Source organism: Eublepharis macularius, chromosome 19 (assembly GCF_028583425.1).
Source record: "Eublepharis macularius isolate TG4126 chromosome 19, MPM_Emac_v1.0, whole genome shotgun sequence".
Lineage (NCBI taxonomy): Eukaryota > Metazoa > Chordata > Lepidosauria > Squamata > Eublepharidae > Eublepharis > Eublepharis macularius.
This window is the reverse complement of record NC_072808.1, coordinates 14,504,115-14,514,551: the sequence shown is the minus strand read 5'-3', so window position 1 is coordinate 14,514,551 and position 10,437 is coordinate 14,504,115. Positions and strand designations below refer to the sequence as shown.

Below are 10,437 nucleotides of genomic sequence, written 5' to 3'. Positions count from 1 at the left end.
AAACACTGTTTTGCGTCTCTGTGCACAAAGACGTTAGAAATATACTGATTAGGCGTGGCAGAGTAATCTCTCGCGCAGCTGGTCCTGGTGCGAAATAGGAAAGACAGTTGTTGAAACAAAATGGACTCTTGTCGTAATCCCTGTCCTTCTGGAATCTGCGCTGCCAGCTTTGAGGCTCGTCTTGGTTGGTGGCTGGAAGACTGCTGTGTTCACACGACGGGCAGCCAGTCCTGGAATTCTAGAGTGTACGATGCAGTCCTTCTACCATTTCTGCATATTGAGGTTCTTAAGAAAAAGTGAAATAAGCAGAGAATAGTAGTCCCACAATACACTTAAAATGATGTTACACCTTTTCCCCTACAAGGTACGGTGGCAGGTGTACCGAGTTCTCTCTCTGGGTTTGAGCCCTCCTTACCGTCATCGGGTTGGATGTAACCGTGCCTGATAAGGAAATCCAGAGCCACCATTGCACAGTTCGGTTTGAAATCTGAAGATCCAATGACCTCTTTCACCTATACAGGAAGAAATTATGCAGCTCATATCAGCCCTTACCCCCCACCTCAAGAGTTCTGGAGAACAGAAAAGCTTGCATATACTATTTTGAGATATTTTGGTTGGTTAAAAGCAGGGCATTTTTTCAGCGGGAACGTGGTGGAACAGAGTTCTGCCACCTCTTAAAAGTGGTTACGTGGCCCTGCCCCCTGAGCTCCAGACAAAGAGGGGAGTTTAGATTGCCCTTCGCACCGCTGAGCAGCACAGAGGGCAATCTAAACTCCCCTCTGGAGATCAGGGGTGCGGGGCCACCGGCCATGTGACCATTTCCACCGAGAGCAATTTAAACTTTAAAAAAACTCCCCCCCCTTGTTCCAGCTGACCCAAAGTGACATCGTTGTGCAGTCTTGAGTTCCACCACCTCTTTTCCCAGAAAAAAAGCCCTGATTAAAAAACATACCTTTATTTCTTATGCAAACTTCTCTCCAGAACTCTTTACCAACCTGCATGTTAAAGGGGTGGTGGGGATTTCAGGCTAATGATAGTGATGTCGCTTGTCTGGTCCCTGCGCTGCCGACGTGATTGGGCGATGCCTACATCGAATTGCACCTTTCGCTTTTGGGGATGCAGAAAGAAATTACGATTCACATGGACCGATGCGCTACGTAAAGAGTCAACGGAAGCCAAATCGCATAAAATTATCTAGTGCACAGGAAGCAAGAAACATTATGGTCCTTTTGTGTGTTTCCCCCTTTCATGCTACAGACTTCTGCCCCTCCCCTCATGACACTTCCAGGGGTCTCCTGTCTTGACAGGAGCAGCATTTGGGGCGAGAGTGAGAGGGGAAGGGGAAGTCATACCCCATGCATAATAATTACTAGTTGATCCTTGCCATGGGTTTTGTTTTAAGATAAAGAAGGAAGACCATATTCATGGTTGAATATATTTGTCCCTTAGTAGAACAAAATAGCCTGCGGTAAAGACGGTGTACTTACGAGGCAAAAAATATCCATCTGGAATTTAAACATGACTACTGTGCCCAGTTACCAAAGAAATTGGACTATTAATGCCTCGAATCTAGCAGGACAGCAGGAATTTGCCATTTTTAAAATATTAAAATACATTTCTGCCTTCGATGCAATTCCAGGCAGGTAACAATATATTTTTTAAAAAGCATTAAGCCACCAATGCCTAGCAGGTTTTCTCCCCTTTGCCAGGTTTAGGCTCTCCAGAATAATTCTGATTCGCTGGAAGGCCAGGAGGTAGTTCTGCAAAGCCCGGAGCCGCCATCATCGCAGAATGTGTAGCAATAGACTTTGCTGAGAGAAACCAAGCTCCGTGCAAGAATACGCACTATTTTTCTAATTTCCCACCTCCCCTTGCCTGAAAGATAAGGTGTAGAGCTTACAACCTCAGTTACAACTGGGCTTTATCCAGCTTTATGAACATGACAAGGATGGGGCAGGACGACGCTGAGGAGAGGTGTGGGCTCACTGCCCTGTGGGTCTTTATTGTACCTAGTATACAAAAGCAGCCTCTCCCAAATATATATTAAACCTACCAACCTTATGAAGTGGATACAGGTAGAACTCTTGCACCTCTCCATCCCCCACCTGTGGCACAAAGTCTTCAGGCAGCTCAAGGTCAAATACAAATTGGCATTCAGGATAGATGCCCCCGTGGGCACCCACGTAGGTGTAACTGAGGGGAGAGCAAACAAATGCTTAAGCTGTACATATGAGTGACAAAAGCTCCACTTGGAGGAATGTACTATAATAGTGGGAATTGTTTAGATTATGTTCTATGGTCCCTCGAGGGTTTAACTGGGCTCTGAATGCCAAGGGGAGATGCCCAGCCACAAACCAGCTCTCCTGGTGAAATTGGGAATGGCATTTAGATGCAGCTGTTAGAGACTACACGCTTGTAAACATCTGACCCAACAGTACTCACTGTTCACATCAACAGTTCGCATCAAGCCAATCTTTAACTTTTCATAATTCACAGGTGCACCTGTACGTTCAAAGCTTTACTTACGCGATTAAGCTTTTCAACTAGTCTGAATATGTCTCTGGCATGGAAGGGGAAGGCAGTAACGATGGACGTGGTGAATTGGAATTAGGAGGCCGTGGAAACAGACGCCACCCTATTGTGTCTAGAGATTTAAATTCCCAGAAATTTTGAAGCCAGGGGAAAATGCCCAGTAATTTGATGGGCAGCTGAACTGTATGCAAAACATAACATCCTGTCAACTAATTTTCTGTTATAACGGCATAAAATGCATCCTTTGGTAACTTAGCATATAAAATAGCAATAGCTGACATACATGGAATGCAGAAGTTATAAATGCCTTCATTTTCTACAAGCAAAACTGCAAATACACCCAATACTTGAAGAGGACTGCAAGCTGATGCACCCTATGCTACTTTAGCACATGCATCTTACTTTTTGCTATCTGAAAAGTAGAAAAATAGGAGTTAAACAGAAAACAGAAGCTTTGTAGTAAAGGTCAGAAGAAGGGTCACTCACACAAAAACTAATAGCATATTTTGATACGTAGTTAAACTTTATAACATTAACCCAAGCATCGAACTATTCAGTAGTAGTATCAGCATACCCATGATAGCGTTTTAATTATGTACAAAGTCCAGTATAAAATATCAGCACCCCAAGTCTCTAATCAGTTTCTAAAACTTATGATTCTGAGCTTCCATTTTTAATACCGTGCAGCTCTTTGGAAAACTTGAGGTTTGTACAAACTGAAACAAGCTTCTCTTACAGTTTCACACCATCTAGGTGCAGAAATGCATCTTGGATTTAACGGCTGTATATGTATATAGCTGTATATACATTTAAGAGCTGTATATGTCTACAGCATAACCACCTTTTCACTCATTCTAAAAGGAAAAATATATGAGATGTTTTTCAGTGCTACCCCGGATTTCCAATTTTTACACAATAAAAATTGGGGGAAATGCCTTGCGGGGGAAAGATAGGGGGGAAACATTTTTCTGATTTTTTCCAGTTCTTCTTTCAAGCCTTCCTATCTCTAGTTGTGTCACTGTGCAAAGTCATTCTGCAGCCTTAATTCTGAGGCGTCAAACTTTTCTGTGTGCTAAGAGGGTTATAAAATGGATATAATTTTTTTTTACTGAAATTCACAGCATGCAAAATACAGGTTTCTGGGATTATGCAATGAGCTTGCAGCTGCACAGAACACAAACAGCCTTTGTTATGTATCCTGTGGGAACTGGCTGTTTGCTTTCTCACTGTTCGCCCAAGAGCAAAGCCCTTTGTTGCAGCCAACATGCAGCCTCAGCTTCCTAGCCGTGTGTTATGAGCAAAAAGGTAAGTAATTACCTGACAGTCCCCACGGGCTTGGCTTGTGCCGCAAGGGAGGCCGGTATACAAGCTTCTTCTTGGCATTCCTTCACCAGTGTCTCTCTGACCCCCAGCCCTGATGCAATGCCACCAGCAGCCTAACGGAAAAAAGATACGCAATGAAATTCAGACAATAAATTGTCACAAAGCTTGCCTCCTACTACTGGCCTTCAGCCTAGCCAGAGCTGCTGCGCTCTCGCCCCTCTTCCTATCTGTCAGAACAGGGAGCCCAAATGGAGAGGGGAACTCAAAAGAGTTTCCCCATTTACCATACGGCTTTAGTAGATGTGTGTGTGTGTGTGTTATGTGCCGTCATGGCTACCCTATGAAGGAAAGACCTCCAAAACGTCCTATCGTTAACAAACTTGCTCAGATCCTGCAAACTGGAGGATGTGGCTTCTTTGATTGAGTCCAGCCATCTCGTTTTAGGTCTTCCTCTTTTCCTACTGCCTTCCACTTTTCCTAACATTACTGACTTTTCCAGAGAATCTTGTCTTCTCATGATGTGACCAAAGTACAATAGCCTCAGTTTTGTCATTTTAGCTTCTAGGGAGGATTCAGGCTAGTGCCCACTTATTTGTCTTTTGGGCTGTTCATGGTATCTACAAAACTCTCCTCCAGCACCACATTTCAAATGAATCCATTTTCTTCCTGTCAGCTTTCTTCACTGTCCAACTTTCACATCCGTACATAGTAATGGGTAATAACGTAGTTTGGATTATCTTGGTAGTAGATGTGTAGGACAGAAAAATCTGAGAGGTACAGCTCTTTCACAACACTTGACAAAAAATCTGAACTGATTTGTTCTGTCTTCTGTATAACATACTTAAGGGCAGTTGCCAGTCCTGCGCAGGGCAATTGCTGGGCCATCGACTTCAACATTCTCCCTTTGTGCGTAAATGAGTTATGGTTATTATAAAATCTGTCCTGACACCTGAATCAAATAGGTAGAACTCTAGAGGAGTCTTTCCCATTCCATCTCTTACCAGGTTGTCCAACAGGCCAGGGTAACTAGGTTTGTTCAGGGCCCGTCGACCCAACCACATGAACATCTGCCCATTTCGCCAAGTGTAGCCATTCAGGTGGGCACCATAGCGCTTCACTCCTAACAATGCTGGTTGGTGAGAAAGCAAGAAATATTTATTCATTGGTAGCCCATCATTCTGGCTGAGAACAGAGGATTAAAAAGTATAAAAAAATCAATCAGATACGGTAAGAAATCCACTGAACGTAGAAAGACTAGGGTTAAAGAACTGAAAAGCAACGCAAACAAAAACTAAGGCACGATGTAGATCCAGAGGAGTTAGCCATGTTAGTCTGTAGTAGCAAAATCAAAAAGAGTCCAGTAGCACCTTTAAGACTAACCAATTTTATTGTAGCATAAGCTTTCAAGAATCACAGTTCTCTTCGTCAGATGCATGTATAATTCAGAAAGAGAGCACAGTTAAAACTGACACATAATGAGCACTGCAATAGACGACAATACATAAAATACATATGAAAATAAAAGCTTTTGTCTGAGTGAACAATATTTAGCTGCGGACAACCCAGGAATATGGCTATTCTCTGCAGCACCATAATACAAATGCACAAGTACATACACGAGCCCTTGTCACAACCTAGTTCCATAAGAAGGAAACTCAGATTCTCCAGGTCGTATGAATCACCGATTTAGAGTAAAGTTCAGAAGTTCATAGTATTTGGAATATGTTTGCACAGTAGGCTGGCTAAGGCACCCACTGGTTTCATAGCAGACACTTCTCATACAGTTTCAGGATTGTTTCCTCCATCGTCCTCGGGGTGGGTAAGCAAAAAACCCCAAATTTTCAAAAATCCACATTTCCTGTAGAAGAATTTCTGTTTTTATTATTTATAGGCCGCCTGTCTCACTGAGACTTAAGGTAGATTACACAGTGTAAGACAATACCGTCAACAATATGGGGACATCCATCCAGTAAGCAATGTAAAAAGTCTGGGACTGCAAAAATACGAAACCAAGTAGAAATCTCAAAGCGTAAGTATTGTCATGTTAAAATGATGCAGAAATCACACACACATACAGCAGAACTGTACGCAGTAGTATAGTCTACAGTTCCTTTTCCTTTATTAAAGCATCTTTCTGAATCATTTTGTTACAGGCTAGCTCTCTTACCTGAGTAAAAATGCCCTCCTTAGTAGTTCAGAGCCAGTTTGGTGGTGTGGTTAAGAGCAGCAGGACTCTAATCTGGAGAGCCGGGTTTGATTCCCCACTCCTCCACTTGAAGCCTCAGTCACAGCTCTCTCAGAGCTCTCTCAGCCCCACCCACCTCACAAGGTGATTGTCGTGAGGATAATAACACACTTTTTAAAATGCTCTGAGTGGCCATTAAGTTGTCCTGGTGTTATATAAATCCGTTGTTGTTGTTGTTATTACTACTACTACTACTACTACTGTCGGGGAGCAAAGCTTTAAATGAAAGTCAGTTTCATTATTGTTATTATGAAGGGTTACTTGCTAACCAGTAGTGAATTCATAAACGTAAGTAATAAGCACCAAACACTACTGGAGGAGGGGGTGGATATGGGGGCAGATGAAGATGTCTGCAAATTAACATCTTTCTTGTAAGCCAGAATAATGCCGGTATGAAGAAAGTCTATTCTAATATATGACACACGAGGAGGAGCTGAGGGACCAACTAATACTTGTAGTAATACGTGATTAACCATATTCTGTTGCTGAGCCTTAGTATTTAAAATAGGTTTGGGAGCAGGCTAACATTATTTATACAGCACTCGAACAGTACATGGTCCTTCAAGCTAACATTATTTATACAGCACTATAACTGTAAGTGGTCCTTTAAAGAGTAAGAATAAGCACCCCCCCCAAAAAAAACAAGGGGATTTTAGACTGTGACTTGACCTGTTGGCAGTCAAGTTCAGGGGTGAGGCCTTGTCCTATGGACCTATCACCAATCACTGCAATGGCTGTTTTAATGAGGTAAAGTAACTTCTCTTGATCACTTATGCATAAAATAATAATAATAACCGCTTATATACCACTCTTCTAGACAGATTAGTCCCTCAGCCAGAGTGGTGAACAAGTTAGTGTTATTATTATCCCCATAATACAGCTGGGGCCGAGAGGAGTGGCTGACCCAAGGCCACCTACGAAGCTCATTGCAGTGGTGGGATTCGAACCAGTAGAGTGCGGATTCAAAGCCAAACCACTTAACCACTGTGTTACAGCGGCTCTCAAATGGTTGCCTTTCACCCTTCCATCGATCAAGCAGAAGAATTTTTATTAAAAGGAGTTCAGACTCACGAGTGGCCGCGCGCTCCATGCTGAAGAGAGGCGCGTCACAAAAATAAGGCATCACGTTGTACAGCTGCAAGAAAAGCATTGTTTGTGTTATTGGACATCTCTGGCTTCTAACCTTCTCCCCACCTTCACAAGCTGGGATTCTAAATGATATCCTTCCCTTGTCTTCCTCTTTTTTCCCCCTTTGCTAGAAATAACAAAACAGAAGAGGCACGGGGCCACATCCAAATCAATATCCCTCACCTCTTCCCTCCACTCTTTCAGGCAGGGGAAAGCTTGTTGCTCCTTCAGTTCCTTGAGAACCCCTTGAACGGCGGCTGTTCGTTCTTCGAAGGAGGCCAGTTGTTTGTTCAGCTCCACGCACGCAGCAGCCTTGTCCCCCTGAGCCACTGAGAAAACAGCAGGATACTGACAGAGGCGCTGGGCCACGGACTGTGGCATGTGGCCCACTTGTTGCCCAGCCACCATAAAAGGTAGGCACAGACCCTTGGGAGAGCCTATAAGAAGATCAACTCAAATCAGTCCCCACAGTTGCCCAGACTTCATGTCCACAGTCAAATTAGATGTGATTTTTTTGTGGGACCTCTCATTTCTCTTCCAGACTCCACAAGGCTGCGAAAACAAAAAGAGTCCAGTAGCACCTTTAAGACTAACCAACTTTATTGCATAAGCTTTCGAGAATCACAGTTCTCTTCGTCAGATGCACAAGGCTGCTGTTTCTCCAATTAGACTTGCAGCAGTTATACAATTTTTTTTAAGTCCTTCAAAAGTTCCTTTTTTTGAGACAATGTACTCTGTAAGCACACAGAGGAACTCAGCTCACGGAGTTCACATTTTTGAATACTGAAATCAACCCACTTCCCAATAAGCAAGATTGCCATTTGCAAGCACAAACAAATGTGGCCAAAGTCACATTAAAGTCTTCATCTTTTAAAAGTAGATGACGAATGTGCACCGGCCTGGTTCAGACTGAAGCAGGGAGGGAAGAAGGGGAAGGCGCCTTTAAATCCATACAAGGATTTAGTGATCAAAACCAATTCTCCATTTGCACTGTTAGTATTTCAAAATTTTAATACTTAAAAAACAGGTCCTTAAAAAAAGTTTTTCCTTCTAAGTACTAATTTGAGTATACCTTGCTAACTGAAGTACCTCTTTGTCCAGTACCCCTGTAGTCTACCCTGTAAAGATAAACTAAAATCTGTGGTCCTCAATAAATTTATTTTGATCCTGAGTCCGCAAAGATTTTTTTTCTTTTGCAAGGGTGGTTTACTTTTGCATTATTTAAAATGCTTCCCCTAGTTCCCCACTCACACGGTCTTTTTTCCTCACTTCTCTGTCATAGTTTTAGATGCATAAAACACGCACATGTTCTAGATGCATAAAACATGCAAAAAGCATATGTTTTACATGTCAGGAACTGGAAGCCCTAAAACCAGATCTAGCCACCTGGGAAGTTCCGCTGGACCCCCCAGTTTCTAATCTGGGGCAGAGGCGTCATTTGCGGCAACAGAGCTTCCCGGGAAGTCATTTTAGGGGACAGACGTTCTGGTTTCAGCACACAGGGTAGGGAAACAAGGCAGAGCTCCTGGAAAACAAGGCCTTTATTTTCTATCCAATCCATTGTTCCTCCTGCATCTTCAGGAAGTAAGATGTATGATCTTTATTTTCCTGTGGTTTGGAAGCCTTTGCTTATTTAAATGGTTCCCTGCAACAGGAAAACACAGCTAATAGTCAAAGCTCGCATTTATTTAAATATTTATACCCTATTTTCCTCCACAATGGAGACCCAGAGCAGTTAATAACATCATTCCCCACTCTTCCATGGTATCCTCCCAACAACAAGGTTGTGAGGTAGGACAGGCAGGAGAAAGGCAGTGGCCGCCCAAGGCGAACCAGCAAGTTTTCAAAGCACAAGGGAAGGAACTTCCCAGATCATATCCCAACGGCCAACCACTACACCTTTTAAATAATCTACTATTATTCATCCACTTAATTCCTTCCATTTTTTCAATTCATAAAAGTTGAAGCGGCTTTAGACTGAGTGAGACCTAGGGTTGCCAACCTACAGGTGGTGGCTGGAGAGTGCCCAAAATGACAACTGATCTCTGAACGACTGAGATCAGTTCTCCTGGAGAAAATCGCTGCTGTGTAGGGTGGACTTTATGGCATTATACTCTAATGAAGCCCCTCTGCTCCCCACAACCCCTCTTTCCAGGCGCCACCCCTAAATTCTCCAGGAATTTCCCAATCGCTGGCAACTCTACCCATCTGGTTCAGTAATATCTACCCAGACTGGTAGCGGCTCTCCCAGATCTCAAGTGGAGAAGGGTCTTATTGTTCCTGCAACTCAGAGCCAAGCTACAAGTGACGCCTGCCACGGGTTGGACACTTGTCAGCTTCCCTCAAATTTTGATGGGCAATGTAGGCATCCTGGTCTTGCAGCTGTAATGGAGAGCCAAGCTGCAAGACCAGGACGCCGACATTTCCCATCAAAACTTGAGGGAAGTTGACAAGTGTCCAACCTGTGTCAGGCGTCACTTGTAGCTTGGATTGTACCTGAGCAAGGGCTCTGTCATTAAGCCAGGGTGTTGCCAGCCTCAAGTCAGGACATTCCTGGAGAATTTGGGGGGGGGAGCCGGGGGGGGGCTCGGTTTGGGAAGGGGAGGGACCTCAGCGGGGCATCATGCCATACTGCTATTTTCTCCAGGGGGACTGATCTCTATGGCCTGGAGATCAGTTGCAATCCCGGGAGATCTCCAGCCACCACCTGGGGGCTGGCAACCGGGCTCCCCCTCCCCATGCGCCAGCCAAATCCTGCTTTGAGAGACTGTTTCCTACGAAACCTCCTCGGCCCTCCGCCCGCCGCAGCCGCACCGGCTCCGTGGAAAGAATTCATCCTTTGGAGCAGCTCCCGCGCCCGCTCCGACCACCCTGGAGCCGCCATGGTCCGTCCGGCCTCCCGGCACTGAGTCCCGGGAGACCTCGAGCGTTTGATTGGCCTGCTAAATCGGAGCCAATCGGGATCGACGAGCGCGCTGCCTTTAAATGCGATCAGCCGCTCGAATCTCCTCCTCCAAAAGAATCAGGCGGTCCCGTTCAGGGTTAGCCAAGTTCAGGGCAGGCTGCATTTGAATAAATGAAAAAATGCACAGATGGGATGGAGCTAACATAAGGGAGGAGAAAAGGCTGTCCAGGTTGCTTTTCTTTGTGCGAGCGGATGGAGACACAGGCCGTTTCCACACACTGAATAAAGCACTTTCAACGCACTT

At 44.4% G+C, this 10,437-nt stretch overlaps 1 protein-coding gene across 2 annotated transcripts; it reads right to left on the bottom strand.

The window, feature by feature from the left end:
* Positions 1 to 24: 24 nt before the first annotated feature.
* On the bottom strand, positions 25 to 10,212 carry LOC129346640 (uncharacterized). Of its 2 annotated transcripts, none has more exons than XM_055003992.1 (8): positions 10,043 to 10,212; positions 7,412 to 7,665; positions 7,172 to 7,235; positions 4,857 to 4,984; positions 3,850 to 3,968; positions 2,058 to 2,193; positions 416 to 512; positions 25 to 285 (listed from the first exon to the last, which is right to left on the bottom strand). In XM_055003992.1, exons 1-8 carry the CDS (start codon positions 10,110 to 10,112, stop codon positions 239 to 241), a joined length of 915 nt encoding a protein of 304 aa, XP_054859967.1. In that variant the 5' UTR covers positions 10,113 to 10,212; the 3' UTR covers positions 25 to 238. The 2 variants fall into 2 exon arrangements, with proteins under 2 accessions (XP_054859967.1, XP_054859968.1); XM_055003993.1 differs by having other exon boundaries at positions 7,412 to 7,780; positions 10,043 to 10,128.
* Between the last annotated feature and the right edge of the window lie 225 nt (positions 10,213 to 10,437).

What these genes read in the sequence shown, in the direction of transcription:
- LOC129346640 (XM_055003992.1), bottom strand. Translation starts at nt 10,112, where the DNA reads ATGGCGGCTCCAGGGTGGTCGGAGCGGGCGCGGGAGCTGCTCCAAAGG. An exon ending in CTGGCCTGTTGGACAACCTG is followed by an intron (nt 3,969 to 4,856) that starts GTAAGAGATGGA and finishes TTTTTCCGTTAG; the next exon opens with GCTGCTGGTGGCATTGCATC. An exon ending in AAGCCCGTGGGGACTGTCAG is followed by an intron (nt 2,194 to 3,849) that starts GTAATTACTTAC and finishes CTCTCCCCTCAG; the next exon opens with TTACACCTACGTGGGTGCCC.